Raw genomic sequence first — 22,056 nt, forward strand, 5'->3', positions numbered from 1 at the left:
TGAGGTTTGCACAAACTGATTAGTTTCTGATCCAAGGGCTTCCATTAAAACTAAAATTGAAAGTAAATCAGTGTTTAATTAAATTCTTTATGCATCGTCAGTGAAAGATCTGGGTTGCTAGAATGTCCAAGATTTTTGGAAAATCATGCAGGGAGCTGTATCACGTCATTGATTTTACATTAGTTTAGAATGCACTTAGCCATGATGTATGTGACAGGAACTTGTGACAAGATGACACAAGATTCTGTTTTATAGTAATTTTAAACGAAAGTTGTACAGGCTGACTCCATTATACAGGAAGTTGCACAGTAAACTAATATGATTGGGGAGTTCCAAATGCAAAGTAATAAAGCAGCGCTATTTTCTTGTGTGGATATTTGTACATCCTTTTGTTTCTGGAGTCATGGCGTCTTCATTCAAAAGGGTGAACATTCGAGTTCTTTGTGGGTTACCTTCTACAAGGACCAAACTTTCCAAATCGAGTTGATAAACAAATGAAGCTGATTCACATTAGAAAGCTAACCTATGATTGGATTAAGAGTGAATGAGAATGGTTTAACGCCGCTTTTAGCAATATTCCAGCAATATCACGGCGGGGGACACCAGAAATGGGCTTCACACATTGTACCCATGTCGGGAATCCAATCTGGGTCTTCAGTGTGACGAGCGAACACTTTAACCACTAGGCTAACTGACTGCCCTGATTGGATTGAGAACCCAGGTACTCTTCATGAACATGGGTGGTCAAAGCTGGCTCAACGTTCGCCTGACGATACCACCAATGTGAGTGAGTGAGTGAGTGACTTTATAAACACTGCAGTCGGCAGTATTTCAGCAATATCTCAAAATCCTGTAATATAATCTAGTCCAGACAGGAAAACCAGTGGTTGACAGCATGAGCAACCAAACTTGCACAATCACAACCATTTTTTTTATCACACACTGTATTGACCCATTCATTATTTCTGTCTCTGGCAACTACAATGTGATACCGTATTTTCTTGAGTATAGTGCACACCCATGTATAATGCGCACCCCCCTCTAGCGGGTTCAATATTTTGGAAAAAAAGAAATTTGAATATTATGCGCAGAAAATTTTTACACCGTACCCTTTCAGCGAAGTCCGGCAAACGAACGGGTGCTGAGAAACTTTGTCAGTACAGATTCGAAATTTGAGATAAAAAATCACCAGACATGTTTATTTACCGTTTAAATAGTATTTATTGTTCTGCTAGGCATTGTTTTATATTTAGGGATTAAGATTACCTTGCGTATTTTCTCGTAAACTAAGCTGGAAACAGCAATCAGCTGTACACACGTTTTCTTGGAATCGACCGGTGATTCGGTCAAGACACACCCAATGATATAACTTTATAAGATTTTTAATGCAAGGATCGGCAACAATTGTATCTGAAACTATTTTATTTATCAGGAATAATATATTCCATTATTTTCTTAATTATATGCAACCTTTACTAAATATATTTAAAATAATAATAACCCTAAGCAAAGCAGCTGATCGCTATTCCCGGGTATTATTTTTTACATGGAACATGTCTGACCAGTCACCGTCAAGGCTCACGCGCACGTGATCACGTGATCGCGAGAATATCATGTTGACATAGAATCGTCAAACAAAAACAAATATGACTTTTAACGAGTCAAAGTATGTCATTTATGATATATGTATCCATTCTCTGTCAACTAAAGTTTGTTTCAAGGCGTCAATAGCGGTATTCTGACCGTGGTTGCTGTTAATAACGGTGAGTTGTGCGATCTTCCGATCGCTTCACACACGATTTCGCCAAAATTAATAAAAACAATATTATAAGGAATTTTGAATAAGATCAATGAAATAAGTTACAAACAGAAGTCCAGATATACAAAGAACACTTTTTATAGCCAGACAGTGTAATACATAATTATTTTGCGTACTTCAGTATGGATTTGTTGACATGGTATTTGCGGTGTTTCGTGCTCACGGTAATGTCTTTCCATGGGGGAAAAAAACATCCAAAGTCATAATTCGTGTATAATGCGCACCCCCTTCTACACAGCTGTGTTTTTTCGAAAAAAAGTGCGCACTATACTCAAGAAAATACGGCACTCAAAACCCACTGTCAGGGGAGACATATGTTGAGTAGAACTTCACCATGTTCTTTGTTTGTTGTTTACCGCCATACTCAGCATCATTCCAGCTATATGACAGCAGTTTGTAAATAATCGAATCTGGACCAGACAATCCAGTGATTGACATCATGAGCATGGATCCACGCAATTGGGATCGATGACATGCACCATCCAAGTCAGCGAGCCTGACCACCCGATCCCATTAGTCGCCTCTTACGACAAGCATAGACGCAATTTACAGCAAGCATGGGTTTCTGAAGACCTATTCTACCCCAGATCTTCACGGGTCCTTCACCATGTTGAACAGAATCAGAGTTCTGAATTAAAGCAATAATGGTCCTTACACCATAACATTTATATTAGTATTCCTTCAATTCTTTATTCATTTCACACTGTAGTCACTCAGCCCATTGTACATAAGATAGTCAGGCCCACAATGGACATTAAAGAGCTTATTCCATTCATGGCATGGAATACATAATGAAATTTTTTTCATACTTTCAGCGACCCGTGAAGAGCCGGGGTAGAATAGGTCTTCAGCAACCCATGCTTGCCGTAAAAGGCGACTATGCTTGTCGTAAAAGGCGACTAACGAGATTGGGTTGTGAGACTTGCTGACTTTGTTGATAAATGTCATCTATCCCAATTGCGTGGATCGATGCTCATGATGTTAATCACTGGATTGTCTGGTTCAGACTTGATTATTTTACAGACCGCCATCATATAGCAGGAATATTGCTGAGTGTGGCGTTAAACAACAAACAAACAAAACAAAACAAAAATACTTTCAGCATGGCAAGATGACAACAATATGTTACACTTATTCAATGCAGGATGGAGATAATATTTTCCTGGAATATATTTATGTCTGAGATTGTTATTTATATGTTTTACAAATTAACAGATTATGGTATTTGATTTTGATAAGACCAATGTTACAGAGGTCTTTGGTCTCTTGGGACATTGTGATATCTACCCACTTTAATATGGAGTGTAAGAAAACTACAACCATAGCCTGAGAGTGCAGTAAGACATTTATCAATATTGATATTTAGAAGATACGGTTCAACACAGAAATTTAATTTAAATAAGGTATAGGTACATATTTTAGGACTATCAACAGTTTTATTCTTGTTCATGAATATATTTTAATCATAATACTAATTCAAACAAGCGTCCGGCTCTAATAAGCGCCCACGGCGATATTTGCTAATATGCTGGCTAGTGAACAATCTCAATTAGCACCCCTTCCGATTGATCAATGTACACAAGACTTATTATTCGTGCATAATACGTTTGTTATAAGCACCCTCAATTATGGGCAATTAAATTCTGGAAAAATATATCTGTTGCATATAAACATTTCAGTCTGTTAGCATCAACCACGAAATTTACAATCTTTCAACTCTGTTGTTTTTCACCAAAATAACATTCTAATAAGAGTCCTCTATTTCTAATTTTGAGAGTGCCCGGGGCGCTTATTATGTCGAATATGGTAAATAGTTTTGGATAAGAAACTGATTGGTTTTCACAAATACAGCCGAAAACAAATTTATATCAGGCATTTTTAACTTTGGATACCCAGTCAATCTTGCCAAGTACAGCTTCTTTAAACAACGGATTACCCATCTTTCTTGGGTAACGACTATTAGGCACAGTGAGTGAGTGAGTATTGTTTTACGCCGCTTTTAGCAATATTCCAGCAATATCACGGCAGGGGGACACCAGAAATGGGCTTCACACAATGTACCCATGTCGGGAATCGAACCCGGGTCTTCTGCGTGATGAGCGAACGCTTTAACCACTAGGCTACCCGACTGCCTCCTATTAGGCACAAATACAACCCAACACCAATAAGTAATACAACACTTATATGCCGAAATGTACAAAGTATAGTAGTATAAGTGTCATACAGAATTGAAAAACTAGAGTGACAAGGGTCTGTAGCTCACTTAAATGTCTTCAATATTTGGAATATTAGAACCTACAGGTCATACAGGGACCCAAATTAACATGAATCAGCTAGTCACAGACTAGTAATGTTTGAAGAAGGACTAGTAACATTTCCCTGTGGACTGACACGCTCACCATTAGGTAGATGACAGCTCTGTAGCATATCATATTAATTCGTGCCGTGGAAGAAAAATGCAAAATGTTGGAAAGGGCACATTAAATCTCCAAATCATCATCATCATCATATCAAGTCGTGAAAAAATAAATTAATTCCTTCAAATGTTGTAAGAGTGGGTGAGTGAGTTAGGTTTAACGCCGCTTTTAACAGTATTCTAGTTAAATCGCAGCGTGTCAGCTTAATGTGGGAGGAAAGCCCAAAGTGATGCAGGTCTCAGACATTTACCACTTCGGTGAAACCCACGAGCACGGGTATGGTGCTGACAAACCTAGCAACATAATCAGGGGGAACCGGGATTCGAACCCACAATCATAGGTTTCTGGCGTGCCCAAGGGATGCAACTCTGAACAGCGAATCGCAGCGCCTTTGACGACTGGGCCACTTGTGCCCCCAAATGTTGTAAGAGAAGGGATAACAAGAAAATGCAAAAACGCATTACAGGAATTTTACATATATTTGGCTTGAGCTGAGGTGCCAAAATCAAAGAAGTTCCTTCACCAACACTACCATGTACTTCCTGCTAACCATGCTATAACTCACCTGTGATAAGTGCTACAACAACTATCAGTATTATTCCCAGTCCAAAGCCCGCCTGTCGAAGTGCAAACGGCATCCCTGAAAGGTCACAATCACCATCATGAACAACGGCAAAACATGGGGCATATCGGTTGTCTTCACAAATGTTTTCAAACTTATACATATGACAAATTGATAAAATTATTTATATATTGCCTGACTTAGTTTTGATCAAACGAATTCAAATATAATTCAATGTTGATGTTACTGTTTTGTCAAATTTCACTCAAGATTGCAAGCTACATGCATTAAAATTCTAATACACTGTCATACAAAATGTCAGGTGATCAAGATCACGATAAATTAATAATGCAGTTATGACAAGATAAAACTCATATCAAGAATACAGTATTTGTGTTTGTTTGTTTGTTTGTTTGTTGTTTAACACCAGACTCAGCAATAGTCCAGCTACATGATGGAGTTGTTTAAATAATCATGTCTTGAACAGACAATCTAGTGATTTACATCATGATCAATCCATGCAATTGGGATATGAAGACACGCATCAACTAAGTCAGTAAGCCTGACCACCTGATCCTGTTTGTTGCCTTTTATGACAAGCATTGGCTGCTGAAGACGAATTGTCTTATCCTGGATCAAGCTCTAACATGTTGGCGTCAAAATATGTCACTGATCTTTCTTTATATTCGAAGAATGTGTAAATGTAGATATTCTTGGATTGAGATCCAAGGTTAGTTCCAAGGTCATTTCCAAATTTCATTGTATCTCTGAACTAATAACGTCTTCCAAGGTCAAATCAAGTTTTTGGGGCTCTGTGTCTGACTTCTACAGACAGTAGGGAGGACCTACCAATAATCCCAGAGCCGATGATGGAGTTGATGAAGTTGAAGCTGGTCATGGGGATGTTGCTCCGGGGCTTGCCGTCATCCTTCTCCTCCACCAGCTGACGAGTGTCACTCACGCTGCTCGTCTCGGAAAAGTCCGACACCGTCTGTAAGGAGAGCGAACAGTTCAGGAAGATCATGATAAACTTTATCAAAGATACAAAATCTGCTGAAACTCGATTGCAGTTACCATGCAAAATAACATCAGAACTCCTCTTACAAATACACCTTCAACACAAATACACCACAATACTGAAATAAGAACACAGCTATCTTGTTCGTTTGTTGTTCAATGCTTCAAATCAGAGGATTCCAGGCAAACAAATGTCACCTGTAAATCAAGAATGGATCAAACGTGATTGATATTACAAGCAATAGTTCATGCTGTCAGAATACGATGACACACAGGCGACCAAGTCACCAAGCCTGACCACCTGATCCATTGAGTCGCCTTGTTCTGACAATAATAACCCAGAATCGCCTCCAGTGTCCAATTCTCTTTAAAATACCTAGTGTTAGCACAGAAACCCAACTACTCAGTGTATTTGATCAGTCCATCAGTAAGATCAATATAGTTGTTGAGACTTGGTACGGTGGTAAAATCCAGAAACATGGTTCTGGCACAGGTAGACCAATGATCATAACTCGTCAGACCCTGAGATTAAAACTCCAAAGTTTGTATGTTGTTGTAACATTCATGTCAGTCTCGACCACACAAACCAGTGATTGATATAATGCTTGTTTTGTTTGTTTGTTGTTTAATGCTGCACTCAGCAATATTCCAGCTATATGATGGCGGTCTGTAAATAATCAAGTCTGGACCAGACAATCCAGTGATTGACATCATGAGCATCGATCCACGCAATCAGGATTCGTACCTGGGCCTTCCTCATGACGAGCGAACGCATTAACCACTAGGCTACCCTACAAGCATGGGTTACTAAAGACCAATTCTAACCTGGATCTACACAGGGCACATTTCAAGTGGTAAACTTGTGTAAGATTATGGTATACAGTTTGACAGCTTTCCCAGCCCTGAGTTAGGCCATTAGAAGCTGACCATTTGATATTCCGGGGTGGAGTCTGGGATTTCATCGAAAAAATAAATTGTTCCTGAAAATTCTTGAAAAAAATAATAATGCTTCATGTTGCAATGTGTTTTTCAGACGAAAATGTTATTGCTGAAACTGTTCATTAAAAACATATCTGGTTTAGCAGCTGTAGCTGAAAAAATATCTGGTCTCAAAACCAAATCCCAGGCCCCCCACAAGAATATCAAATGGTCGGCCCCTTAGGACAATGAAAATGTCTTGGGATTCAAACCCACATGCATGCAACCAGTAGATCCTGGCAGGCACAAGGGACACAACTCTCCACAACTAGATCATACCTATGTGTTGCAATCCCATCTCAATCTTTACACCCCTGCACTAAGTTACGAAAATAACAGATGCATCAGTTAATGAGTGAGTATGGTATTACGATTTATAGTGCTAAGCCCACTGAGATACCATGCCGCAGTTTAGCATGAATACCCCACCCAGACACAGTATACTCACTCTGAGCTGACCAGTCCTTGTTTTAGCCCCTTAATACCGAGCGCAAGACAGGGTAACAACAAGTACCATCTTTTAACGTCTTTTGGTATGACACGGCCTGGGATCGAACTAGGGGCCTTCCGCTCAAAAGAACCTGGTGTGCTGAGGTTGATTTAGGATCTATACTTGATGACGTAACTTCAATACGATGATGACCTAGGTCGACCCTCAAGTGAGTGAGTTTGGTTTTACGACACTTTTAGCAATATTCCAGCAATATCACAGCTGGGGACACCAGAAATGGGCTTTACACATTGTACCAATGTTGGGAATCAAACCCGGGTCTTCGGTGTGATGGACGAACGCTTTAACCACTAGGCTACCCGACCGCCCCAACAGATGTATCAACCAGAACCAGTAGATCCTGGCAGGCACAAGGGACACAACTCTACACAACTAGATCATACCTGTGTGTTGCAATCCCATCTGAATCCTTACACCCCTGCACTAAGTTACGAAAATAACAGATGAATCAACCAGAACCAGTAGATCCTGGCAGGCACAAGGGACAAAACTCTGCACATCTAGATCATACCTGTGTGTTGCAATCCCATCTCAATCCATACACCCCTGCACTAAGTTACGAAAATAACAGATGCATCAACCAGAACCAGTAGATCCTGGCAGGCACAAGGGACACAACTCTGTACATCCAGCTTAGGCCTATGTTTTGCAGTTTCATCTCAATCCTTACACTCCTGCACTAGTTACAAACATAACGCAAACTCTTTGCTGTTAGATACTATATTGAATGATGCGGCATAGGTTAAGTGCAGTGTATAAAGTGGGTCAGAGTTTATGGAAACACCGACAACAGCCGTAATATATATAACAAAATATGGTGCTCTCTATATGCTCCGCAGTTGTTTACATCGTAATACTTCAGTCAAACTTATGACAGGCACTGGAAGCTTGTATCACAGCAACGTATCAGCTAACATGAGGTGGGCACCCTTAAAGAAAACTAAGCAAGCCTTGCAAAGGTTTTGTTTTACACCGCACATCACAACTATGACGTCATATTACTCAATGAGATGAAAAAATATCACATGACCTTCATATATGGAAAAACACAAAATAGGAAGCTCTCTGTTGTCCTCAAAACTTGAAATACATATTCTTAGTAGATTTCTATCATATTTTCTGTCGAAATGTATTGTAACACGTCCTTTAAATATTGCAGTAACTGCAACCTTGATTTTGTAGCCTATACACGTAAATATTATTATTTGGACATGCCTACGGTCAATGACTGTAAAAGAAATACTATTCTAAAACTATTAGCTTCCACAGTGATGCAGCTGTCAAATCAGCTGTAACAGTCAGATTGGGTTTATTTTGATTTGATACCTCTGATTGATCAATCAAAATTGAATATTTTCAAAATTCATGGTAGATTAAGTATTTAACAACATTCAAAGCAGAATATTAATTCATAGCAATTCTTAACAAGTTTCATCATTAAACGACATGGTTGCTACAAATCATCTTCACAGACCACAATTTAACAAACCCCTTTCATTTGTTAGCATATTCAAATCCCCTTCCTTGTAAACAGAACGCAGGCATTCTCTAAATTATCTTACATACTGTATTTGACGTAATAAGCATCCAGTACGCTCTCAAAATTAGAAATATGGGGGCTCTTATTAGAATATTATTTTGGTGAAAAAAACAGAGTTGAAAGATACATTTTGTGGTTTATACTGACAGCCTGAAATGTCTATATACGACAGATATTTTTTTCCAGAATTTAATTGCCCATAATTAAGGGTGCATATAACACACAAGTGCATATTGTACACGAATAAATAAGTTTTGTGTACATTGATCAATCGGAAGGGGTGCTAATTGGGATTGTTCACTAGCCAATATATTAGCAAATATCGCCGTGGGCGCTTATTAGAGCAGGGTGCTTATTACGTCGAATACAGTAATTGTTACTTATTTCTAAGAATTTCAATGCATAAAACATTTACAAAAGGAAAAAAATACAAATCTGCCATTCAAACAAAATCATTTCAACCATATAGCTTCATGACCGTCTGCTCTGAATGCACCGACAAAATTCAAGTGGTGACATATCAGAATGAGTATCAGGATTAAATGTGTCTGATATATTGCGATATATAAATAAATTGCAAGTGATTCTATGGCCTATTTGAGCTCCTTGCAGTGTGTCCTTCTATACTGACAGTATGGTAAAGATGTGCTGGAGTTTAGTAGTTGATTGATATAATACACTACAGATCAGTTCGTAACCAAAGACAGGTCCTGACATCAAATTCTAAGTTACATATATCACCAAAATAAAGTTCACGTCAATACGAACAGAACAGATTGTGATAAACAGGTCCTCCGAGACATGATAAAATCCCCACTTACCTCCAACATAATTAGCGACATAGCTTTACGTGTAACGTCCACAATTCCTGCACGCTCCCTGACTTAACCAATCCTTGTGGAAACTGTACATTCAGCATTAAATTAAGATAACTTTCTGGGCAACAGTTGGATCTACAATTCTGTATGACAAGGACGAGGCTGGCACCGACATTCAGACATAATGCTGTTCATTCAATCATCCCAGAAATCGGACACTAATTTTCTGCCTGAATAAGACTAGATGCTCATCTTCATCACTGAAAAAATCCATTGCATGCAAGGAATCATTTGAGAATAGCCCCTGCACGACTACATCGTATCTCTATACTACTTGATCAAGTTAAAAGAATTTTAACTTCATAACTCGAGATATTATCCGAACGAGCCACGGAGCTTGGACAATACATATTCCACATCCAAGAATTGTGAACCTGACATTCTTCAAGCCTCTATTGTCATCATAAGGAACTAGTTTGAATATTCAAAGACATCTTCCAGGCAGCCGCTAACGCTGTGTTTCATCCCAAGTCTGGCACTGGTCACAGCATTATGTAGGTACTATGGAGCTATGGCTGGCCGGTAATTGATAATGTCTAAGATTCATGACTGGGGTTCATCATCACTTTATTTTAGAATTGGTTCTCGGCAAACAAGGAGACGTCTTGATGTAAGTCTGTCGAGGTTTAACGTCCTCCTGATTGAAATTCAGCTTGGTTTACATGTCTGCGCCTCTTCCCATTAATTTCTGTCCATGAGATTCTTGTTTATTTAATTAAGGAGCAGATACAAAAACATTCACTTTGACATATATTCATTGTCCCCAACATCACGTCACTTCTTTGAGAGATTTTTCTAAGAGACACAGAGCTCCAGATAAGCTTTTGGTGTTGTGGGTATTTTACCCATGCATTTTAAAATCATTGGGTATCAGTAATTCTATCTTGGTATTCAAATTTCTGTTACCCACTAGTTTTTACACATGTGGGTATTTAAGTTAAATATTTAAAAATACTATTCATCTAGTCCCTGCAAACTGGTGTCGTGTGGGTTCGAGAGCTTTATAGGACTCAAAAATACCACGATACTTCCACAAGAAAGTGTGATGGCAAATGATCATGATGTAACTGTCATCATGGAGTTTGGCAAGGTTGACGGAATGCCCGTTTATAATTTCTGTTTCTGATTTTCTAAACGAATACGCAGGGTTACTTCACAATATTTTGATGATACGCACAAGTTTTATTTTTGTAGCGTATCTGTAATGTCTGTTGCGTATTTGATATGCTCTGATTTTTTTTTACTGCGTATTTCTGCATTTCTGATGCGTATTTTGTGCAGATACGCAGCTTATCTGGAGCTCTAGAGACAGCATATTTTGGTCACTGCCACAAATTTATTTTCTGTGGAAGCAGGACAACTAGAAAAAACAATTCTTATCAAGAAAATCCTAGATACCACCAACCCAGAGTCAAAAACTACTTTCCTATTTTAGTTGACAAATTATATATTTTTCTAATTCCAAGATGCATCCTTTTCAATTGAAATCAATTTGCTAAAGTTAATGAAAAAGTCTCCTATTTCCAAAGCTAATGAACAGTCTTGTTTGAGGATATCACTGACAATAAATGAAATGGGAATAAACGATAAGATGTCAAAACAAGGATATCTGGATTTTAACTATCTGATACATCCACAAAAAGCGTATATCAAAAATTCAACTACCGTATTCACCATAGTAACAGCCCTGGTCGACAAAGTGGACGCTATATTGAAAACATACACAATGTGTTAAATTTGTCTTAAGAAATTGAGCATTAGTCAGCAAATTAGGTAAACGATAGCAAAACTTAAACTTTTCGATGATAGTTTCTGTTTTCTGAAAAAAAATCTGTAATATCCACTAGCAAATACGGACTGTCATGTAAAGTTTCATTCTTAGCGGAGGGTGTTCATAAGGATTACCTACAGGATGATCTGGAAGTTGGTCAAGGCATGCTCACTGGAGCAGGGAGCTCAACACGTCAAATGTCTATTTCTTCCCTTGTATTCAGACAATTGATGATGGAATATGTCTCCTAGCCAGACAAGTATCGTCTCATTCTGAATAGCAAGGTGTTTCAGATCGCGATCTTCCTATCAAGATGTGACTATTATTGTGACACAGCGTATCATTACAACCCTAGTAATACAATAAAGTAACACATGAAGTCTCCAAGGCGATGATTGTGTCTGCCCCCTGGTTGAGCCGTGTTCCACCAGCATTCTAGGTGCTATTTAGAGGTGAGGTGAAATTGGGTTTAAAGTCGCGTCCAAGATTAGTGCACTTATAGCGACGTCTATGCACGTTTGTGTGTGTGTGTGTGTGCCTGCTTGTACGAGTTCGGACCGATGCCGTTTTAAGTGCTAGTTCACTGAGATATCATGCAGGGCCCCATTCCTCAAAGCGATCTTAGCACTAAGGTGATCCTAAGTCCCATACTTTAACATAGGCTTACGATCGTAGCGCTTAGGTCGCTTTGAGGAATGGGGCCCTGCAGTTTAACATGAATATCCCACTCAGATACAGTATACTGACTCAGAGCCGACCAGTCCTTGTTTTAGCCCCTTAATGCCGAGCGCCAGACAGGGTAACAACAAGTACCATCTTTTAACGTCTTTTGATATGATGTAGCCGGGGATCAAACCCCGGACCTTCCGCTCTCTGGGGGGCCGCTCTACCACTAGACCACAGATGCGGTCCCCAGCTAGTTAGAGATACATCACTGACAGGCCAGAACAGCAACACAAGAAGCTTCCTGCAGAGCCCAAGACAGACTCAACTCTTTGGCTGCTTGAACACAAATGACCTTGACCTCCTGCTCAAGGTCAGATTATCATAATGCGATTTAATATTATTTGTTCCCAAGAATACTGGTAAAAATATTTTTGCTTCTGGTTTTACACGCCAAAACACGGTTTGCTGGATGCCTTTAAAAATATGTTTGGGCAAAAAAAATAGTTCAGCTCCTCCTTTCAGAGACTTTGTTTAATATTCTCTTTTCTGAAGTTGCTTTCCATGTTTCATATTCTCTTTTCTGAAGTCACTTTCCATGTTTCATATTCTCTTCTCTGAAGTTGCTTTCCATGTTTCATAGTCTCTTTTCTGAAGTCGCTTTCCATGTTTTATAGTCTCTTCTCTGAAGTCGCTTTCCATGTTTCATATGAAGTACTTCTCAGAGAACCTGGGCACATCTGGTTGACCGTGAAAAGTAGTTACTACTTAGGCATGTGAAAGCAACGCTGTGACAGAAACCCAACAATCTCGTCTGATACAGCTGTAAATAACATCACTAATACCTTAAGCTGCTTAGCCTGGGACGTAAATGTCACCGTCAATCAGGTCCTGCTCACTAAGTCCACTTTCAGGATATACGTACATCTAACATACAAATAAAAGCTTCACCTTGTATCTGATGAACACAGAAAAATACCCACATATTTTTTCCATGTTAAAGTGGGTAAAATGTGTGTGTGTGTGACGACAGAAATATTGTGCAGATGAATAAAATAAATAACAAATAATCAATCTATTTAAAATAAAGCCACTGATAAAACTTGCTATGTCAGGTCAGCTTCTTGTTTTTTTGTGGAGGAATTAAAAAGTATGGTTCCAGAATGAAACTGATCAATAATCTTTAATCAACTTCAATTCTGAAAGCCTAAATGCCTTGCTACAAAATATACTTCTCAAAGCATGTTAAAGAACACACACAATTGGAAGGTCGTGATTCCGTGGCGGATCAAACAGTACTTTTTGCACTTATGCTTCCATAAACCAAACAAATTCAGGCCACGCCCACTGATGGTCTACTGTCTCCTGATTGGTTGACAGTGGAGTAAAACTTTTTGCACTTATGCTTCCATAAACCAAACAAAATCAGGCCACGCCCACTGATGGTCTACTTTCTCCTGATTGGTTGACAGTGGAGTAAAACTTTTTGCACTTATGCTTCCATAAACCAAACAAAATCAGGCTTCGCCCACTGATGGTCTACTTTCTCCTGATTGGTTGACAGTGGAGTAAAACTTTTTGCACTTATGCTTCCATAAACCAAACAAAATCAGGCCCCGCCCACTGATGGTCTACTTTCTCCTGATTGGTTGACAGTGGAGTAAAACATTTTGCACTTATGCTTCCATAAACCAAACAAAATCAGGCCACGCCCACTGATGGTCTACTTTCTCCTGATTGGTTGACAGTGGAGTAAAACTTTTTGCACTTATGCTTCCATAAACCAAACAAAATCAGGCTTCGCCCACTGATGGTCTACTTTCTCCTGATTGGTTGACAGTGGAGTAAAACTTTTTGCACTTATGCTTCCATAAACCAAACAAAATCAGGCCCCGCCCACTGATGGTCTACTGTCTCCTGATTGGTTGACAGTGGAGTAAAACATTTTGCACTTATACTTCCATAAACCAAACAAATTCAGGCCACGCCCACTGATGGTCTACTGTCTCCTGATTGGTTGACAGTGGAGTAAAACTTTTTGCACTTATGCTTCCATAAACCAAACAAATTCAGGCCACGCCCACTGATGGTCTACTGTCTCCTGATTGGTTGACAGTGGAGTAAAACTTTTTGCATTTATGCTTCCATAAACCAAATAAATTCAGGCCACGCCCACTGATGGTCTACTGTATCCTGATTGGTTGACAGTGGAGTGGGCTGGGTTTGTGTTGTTATTGCACTGAATGATGTGACTGATTTGCATTGTGGTCGACAGTTTTTGGTGTGTTAATGACTATATAAGCAGTCTGTGAATTTTTTATTGTTGACATATATATCATATAAATAATTACTCTTCATGAGGTCAATATGGGAAAAGAAGGACCCAAGGACCCGACCCCTGCGGTGGTCCCGTCAGACTGCTGAATGGCTGAAGGGGTTGGGTCTGACGGTCCTTCTTTTCCCATGTTGACCTCTTCAAGAGTAATCAATTGTTTTGTTACACCAAAATTCACTTAAACGTTTATGAAACATTTAAACCAGCCTCTTTTTCATCACAGTAACTTAGCTGCGAACCATAAAATGTCAGTAACTAGACATGATCTTGTTTTTTAGCAGATGAGTCAATATTCATCACGTGACACGTCAATACTGATCATGTGACAAGTTAATATTCGAGTTCAGTGTCAGTCACATGATTTTGTGGTCTGTATTGAAATGCATATTGTTTCGTCACGTGGTTCGGATTAACCAATGGAATTGCATGATTCTTAATAGAGGTATAAGAATTATAAGAAATGACTTCATTGTTGCTGGAGTCATAAATGTATAACTCCAAAACACGAAAAATATTGAAAAATCTTAAAGAACTATAACCATACGAACAATGTGGATGTTCTTTCAATTCTTTGAGTAGTAGGTACAGTTCAAAATTAAACCTCCAAACAATTGTGAAAAGAAATCATAAACAGTCACTGATAGATTTATTGATGCAAAGCTCTGGAAATAACTTAGTGATACAATACCACAACGGAATCAAACTGTAATGAAAAATCAATAGATGTTCAAGCATTTTTGTAGATGTGCAGCATTATACTGAATTGGAAAGTGCCCCATTGAGAGATGATTGTTGCAGACATATCTGTGCTGCGGCATGGATAATTGTGACAACATAACTACAAGGAGTGGCCAGTGAGTCGAGCCCATTCATCACAATGTAAGTTTGTTGTTTGTTTGTTGTTTAATGCCGCACCGAGCAATATTCCAGCTATATCACAGCGGTCTCTAAATAATCGTGTCCCAATTGGGGTATGATGAGTGAGTGAGTGAGTGAGTGAGTGAGTGAGTGAGTGAGTGAGTGAGTGAGTGAGTGAGTGAGTGAGTGAGTGAGTGAGTGAGTGAGTGAGTGAGTGAGTGGAGTTTAAAGACACTTTTAACAGTATTCCAGCTATATCACGGCGTGTCAGCTTAATGTGGGAGGAAAGCCCGAAGTGATGCAGGTCTGAGACGTTTGCCACTTCAGTGAAACCAACAAGCACGGGTGGGGTATGATGACATGCATCAACCAATCAGAGAGCCTGACCACCCAATCCCGTAAATCGCCTCTTATGACAAGCATGGGTTGCTGAAGACCCATTATGTTCAAGGGTGCATATAATAATTCAAAGAATTTTCATCCAATGTATATTCTAAGAATGACCTTTCTTCATTTTTTAATTCTAAAAATACACCATCATGATATTTATAATTTCTGTGAGCATGTACTCGTATTTGATTTCTTAACAATTAACAATGGCCTCATAATCAATAATTCAGACTATTATTACCGGTAAGTTCTCCCTCCCACATTTCTCCAGAGGGCAATATAATGTCAGAAGGCAAGGTTTTGTAGACGAACTGATGTGGTTGAAATGGTGATCTGATAATCACACCTTATTCTGGTCTAACATGCAAGATTCTGACTTGATTTGATTATGGGAACATCTATTTTTGTGTGGTCAGACCACCATGACCTATCAGTGGCACCATTGCCAAACTAGAGGATGGAAGTAATTGAGCCGACTTTGCTAACACGATTATTGAATGTGGCAAAATAACACATGAACCTGAACATATTTGATCCAATATTGACTTATGTTTCGAGTTGTCTTTTATTCCTAAAGTAACACTTCATTTCAGAAGAAGTAATATTATTTTAATAATCAACTGAAATGACATCCGATTAATCCTGAATTGCAGATGAGGTCACCATCGAGTCTTCTGCATTTTATTTAAAGCACCATGTAGCCAAAAGTTGGGGTGGAATTATTCAGAATTTGGTGCATGACATTATTCTGTAAAGGTGATATTCTGTGTCATGTTTGTTTGATTGTTTGTTTGTTGTTTAAAGCCGCATTCAGCAATATTCCATCTTTATGATGACGGTCTGTAAATAATCGAGTCTGTAAATAATCTAGACCAGACAATCAAGTGATTGACATCATGAACATCGATCCACGCAATTGGGATCGATGACATGCATCAACCCAAACAGCAAGCCTGACTAACCGATCCAGTCTTGTCGCCTCTAATGAGGAGGGTATCATATCGGAGAAAAATATCTCCTTCCAAAAATGTGGCAGAAATTCTGCCATCTGAGTTCGACCATCTGAGAGTTGTGAAAATATAGAAGGATACCTTGTTTTCTTCCCAAGTCTCATCATCAAGCTGTAATGATTTGTTAGTTTGTTTGTTTGTTTGTTTAAGGACGCACTCGTCAATATTCGAGCTATGTGATGGCAGTCTGTAAATTATTGAGTCTGGACCTGACAATCCAGTGATTGACATCATGAGCATCAATCCATGCAATTGGGATACGATGACATGCACCAACCAAGTCATTGAGCCTGATCACCCGATCCCATTAGTTACTTCTTACTACAAGCATGAGTTACTGAGACCAATTCTACCCCGGATCTTCACGGGTCAGTCCGCAATGGGCTTGTGCTGACCATGGTGCCCATGACACTGCAGAAGCAAAAAGTTGTAACGTCAGTCTCAGATATTTGTCAAATCAACAAACTGTATGTAGCAGTTGCATCACCAGATAACATCCTAACCTTCTCAGGTTGATGAAACTGTCCTCTATGGTCATGTGGTCAAGGTGTCTGACCTTGGATCAGAGGGTCCAATGTTCAAATCCCGTCATGGGACACAGAAATTTTATGGATGCTACATTGGCGCCATGAAGGTCTGAGATAGAACTGGTCTCCAGCAACCCATGCCTGTCTCCCCATGAAGACCCAGGGTACAACTGTCTCCAGCAACCCATGCCTGTCTCCCCATGAAGACCCGGAGTACAACTGGTCTCCAGCAACCCATGCCTGTCTCCTGATGAAGACCCGGGGTACAACTGGTCTCCAGCAACCCATGCCTGTCTGCCCATGAAGACCCAGGGTACAACTGGTCTTCAGCAACCCATGCCTGTCTCCCCATGAAGACCTGGGGTACAACTGGTCTTCAGCAACCCATGCCTGTCTCCTGATGAAGACCTGGGGTACAACTGTCTCCAGCAACCCATGGCTGTCTCCCCATGAAGACCCGGGGTACAACTGTCTCCAGCAACCCATGCCTGTCTCCCCATGAAGACCCGGAGTACAACTGGTCTCCGGCAACCCATACCTGTCTCCCCATGAAGACCCGGGGTACAACTGGTCTTCAGCAACCCATGCTTGTCTCCCCATGAAGACCCGGGGTACAACTGGTCTTCAGCAACCCATACCTGTCTCCCCATGAAGACCCGGGGTACAATTGGTCTCCAGCAACCCATGCCTGTCTCCCCATGAAGACCCGGGGTACAACTGGTCTTCAGCAACCCATACCTGTCTCCAAATGAAGACCCGGGGTACAATTGGTCTCCAGCAACCCATGCCTGTCTCCAAATGAAGACCCGGGGTACAATTGGTCTCCAGCAACCCATACCTGTCTCCTCATGAAGACCCGGGGTACAACTGGTCTTCAGCAACCCATGCCTGTGTTTCATAGCAGAGTACAGCACTGCAGAAAACCAAGAACCTTCTGTACTTGCAATGTCAATATCTATCTCATTTTCAAATCTGCAGCTGTTTGAGAGTATAAATGCAGGCCGCACACTGCCACTTGACTCTCAAAGCTTCTTCTAAACTGTAACAGAGGAAGAACATGCCCCCAATAACCAGCACGTTTCAAGGTCAGCCCTATCAGTTCCTGACTTCAACCTCAAACATTACATAACACCAGTTCTTTGACAATGACAAATGACTTGAACATTCAATAACTACACAAACAGTTTCTGAATTAGTTTTTAAGCAGCTATCAATTTCATTTGTTACAGAAATTTCCATAAAAAGTAGTAAATTGCCAATTTAAAATGATTAATTGACAAAAGAAATCCACATCAATATAATTTTAAATTAAATTTAAAATGCTTGAAGAATTCGATACCAAGATAATCTCAAGACTCCTATTGTCAATGGCTTCAACCCTTATAAGACTCTGTCGTTGAGTGAGTGAACATTGTATTAAAGTACATTCACTAATATGTCAGCTCTGCGGCTTTTAAATACTAAAGTCTAGGCATGGGGCCTGTTCCAAAAAGCTATTTTAGCGCTAGGACGACCATAACACAGACACTGATTTAACATTCTACCACCAAATTGAAGGATGATCTTATATGATTGGTTAATTTTACTCAATCTGGAGTGGGTAATGAGAGAAGGGCCCCTTCACGTCGAGTAGGAATAATTTGCATGCGATGACCCCGGCATAATGTAAACATTTACATGTAATCTATTTTCAAGTAAAGCTAAACATTAACTATCTTGGAGACCTCAGATGAACAGTGACAGGGCAGCTAATACAATTACACCACTAACCTACAGATCAACTGTCCCAGGGCACAGAAACAACAGAACCAGGTGGTCAAGTGTGTGAGTGAGTATCGTTTTACACGCTGATTCACATTAGAAAGCTGACCTATGATTGGATTAAGAGTGAGTGAGAATGGTTTAACGCCACCTTTAGCAATATGCCAGCAATGTCACGGCGGGGAACACCAGAAATGGGCTTCACACATTGTACCCATTTGGGAATTGAACCTGGCGCTTCAACATGGTGAGCAAACGCTTTACCACTAGGCTACCCAACCACCACCCCAGGTGGACGAACTGCCGAGGACCGAACTGTAGAAACCTATTTGGAGTCGGGAAGTCAACGGTGTGGGAATGTGTCAAGTGTGTACTGCACTTGAGGATAAAATGGGTCCCATCTCACAGTAAGTACCCCGAAGATGTTGACCTAAGGGCTGTGAGTGAAGGTTCTGAACATCTGGGGATTTCCTTACTGTGGAGAGGCTGTAGATAGGACACATGTCCCAGTCACTGGCCAGTGCTTGCAGATGGCGACAAGCTAAACAGAAAAGGATGGTACTCCATCATACTCCAAATACAAGTTGGTGTTTACTGTTGGGTGGCCAGGTCGGGTTCATCACGTGCGGGGGTTCGGGAACTTCGGAGCTGTTCCACAAAGGGGATGCCAATGATCTTATTCCACAGTGGCCAAAGAAGATAAGGTCCCACCACAAGGACATCGTAATGCCAGTAACACCGGTTGCAGATGCTGCTTACTCACTTAAAGCCTGGCTGTTGAAACCAGATAGCTAAGCTAGTCTAACAGCTGCACACTGACAGTTCAACTTCCGACTCAGTCGAGCTAGGAGGACCACAGAGAACTCATTCTGACGGTTCAAGAGCAGATGGCGATGTTTCCAAAAGAGGCTAGACATCTCTGTGGAGTTTGCCATGACAGGCATAGCAGCATGCGCAGTGCTTCAGATTGTGTGCGAGATGCTTTGTGAGCGGTAGACTAATGATGAAGAGGTGTGGTGAGGTGAGATGGCTTTAACGTCTCGACCAAGATTATTGCACTTACATGGCGATGTCCAAGCCATGTGTGGCTGCTTGTCCTAATCCGGATTGTTATTGTGCTGGCACACTGAGATAACATGCCGCAGTTTAACATGAATGCCCCACTCAGATACAGTACACTGACTCCAAACTGACCAGTCCCTGTTTAAACCCCTTAATGCCAAGCACCAGGCAGGGTAACAACAAGTACCATCTTTAAACGTCTTTTGGTATGACTGAAGCTGGGGATCGAACCCGGACCTTCTGCTCTACAGGCGGACACTCTACTACTAGATCACGGAAGCTGTCTGATGAACATGATGAAGAGGAAAATGTGGAGTTTGAAGAAGATGCCCAGAACACTGTACGCTTTCCATACTTTTGTCCGCATGTGACTTAAATGTTTTCACATTTCAGCAGTACGACACAGAGTTTAAGAGTAACACGAACAAATTTGTTTTTGTTTGTAAGCTTAAGCTATGATAAACAAGATAATTACAACTTGGGTTGTATTCTGTTTGTATATTTGGATCAGATGGCATCACTTTACACACAAAGCAAACATTGTGGCCATTTACATGGCCAAATTTGCATTCCATGTAGAGTTACTTACATGTAAATATACTTTTGCATCACCTGTTTAGCTCGTGTAAATATACCTCTTTGAGCAACGTTAAATATGTGAGCAAATACATTCACATAACTTATTTGCTTAATGTAAGTAAATTTACTTTCAAGTGTATAAATACTCATGTAAGATCAGCATCCATGTCAACATGGTCTAAATACTAGCTTGAGTGAGTATGGTTTTATACCACAGTTAGCAATATCCCAACAATATCACAGCGGGAGGACAATAGAAACGGGCTTCCCACATTATACCCATCAACCACGCTTCAACCTCTAGGCTACCCTACTGCCTCATAAATATTAGATCATCCAAATCAGAGCATACTACAATTAAACCACTGACAGGGTTTTCCCTTGACTTACAAACGTGGGGGTCCACGGGACCCTGAAATAATTAATTTTAAGGGTCCTTGCAGGCCAATATGAGGTCCTGTGAAGCTTGCTGTACGTTTAGGTAATTACTTTAGAGCCTGGAATGAATCAATGATCATGTGGACAGTGGTCATGATTGATGGAGGGAATGACAGATAACCATTACTGATCTTGATGAGCTGTAGGTACAATGAATATTATTGTGCGTCCCTCGTGATAGTATATTCTTTTTCTGCATCCAATCTCATTATTTGTGTGAGCTGGAGGCACATTTGTGCATCATGTAAAACCTTGCAGTGACCTATAGATCTGGTAAGTTAAATATTAACTGTACTGTGACACAGGACCAAAAGAGGAGAGGTGAAATGGGGTTTAACGTTGCGTCCAAGATTAATGCACTTATATACAACGTGCATGTATGTGTGTGTGGGTGGCTGCTGGTACTAGTCCTTACTGATGCCGATTTATAGTGCTAGCCAACTGAGATACCATGCCACAGTTTAACATGAAATTCCCCACTCAGACACAGTATATTGACTCCGAGCCGACCAGTCCTTGTTTTAGCCCCTTAATACCGAGCGCCAGACAGGGTAACAACAAGTACCATCTTTTAACGTCTTTTGGTATGAAATGGCCGGGGATCGAACTAGGGGCCTTCCGCTCAAAAGAACCTGGTGTGCTGAGGTTGATTTAGGATCTATACTTGATGACGTAACTTCAATACGATGATGACCTAGGTCGACCCTCAAGTGAGTGAGTATGGTTTTACAACGCTTTTAGCAATATTCCAGCAATATCTCACAGAGGGGGACACCAGAAAGGGACTTCACACATTGTACCCATGTCGGGAATCGAACCCGGGTCTTTGGCGTGACTAGCGAATGCTTTAATAATTAGGCTACCCGACCGCCCCTCGACCCTCAAACAAAGCTGTGATACCATCTTGCTTCTGTAGACAAAAGCCAGTGGTCCTGAAAGC

The 22,056-nt window shown here is 40.4% G+C and overlaps 1 protein-coding gene across 1 annotated transcript in view; it reads right to left on the bottom strand.

Moving 5' to 3' along the window:
- The window catches only part of LOC124148033 (putative sodium-coupled neutral amino acid transporter 11), a 151,627-nt gene that overhangs the window by 58,387 nt on the left and 71,184 nt on the right, over positions 1 to 22,056 (bottom strand). The window contains exons 2-3 of the mRNA XM_048386624.1: positions 5,648 to 5,789; positions 4,802 to 4,876 (exon numbers count right to left, since the gene is read on the bottom strand). Coding sequence (XP_048242581.1) covers positions 4,802 to 4,876; positions 5,648 to 5,789 — 217 coding nt within the window. The remainder of the gene's footprint in view (positions 1 to 4,801; positions 4,877 to 5,647; positions 5,790 to 22,056) is intronic.

This window comes from Haliotis rufescens, unplaced genomic scaffold, assembly GCF_023055435.1.
Source record: "Haliotis rufescens isolate VD_foot unplaced genomic scaffold, xgHalRufe1.0.p SCAF_10, whole genome shotgun sequence".
NCBI lineage: Eukaryota > Metazoa > Mollusca > Gastropoda > Lepetellida > Haliotidae > Haliotis > Haliotis rufescens.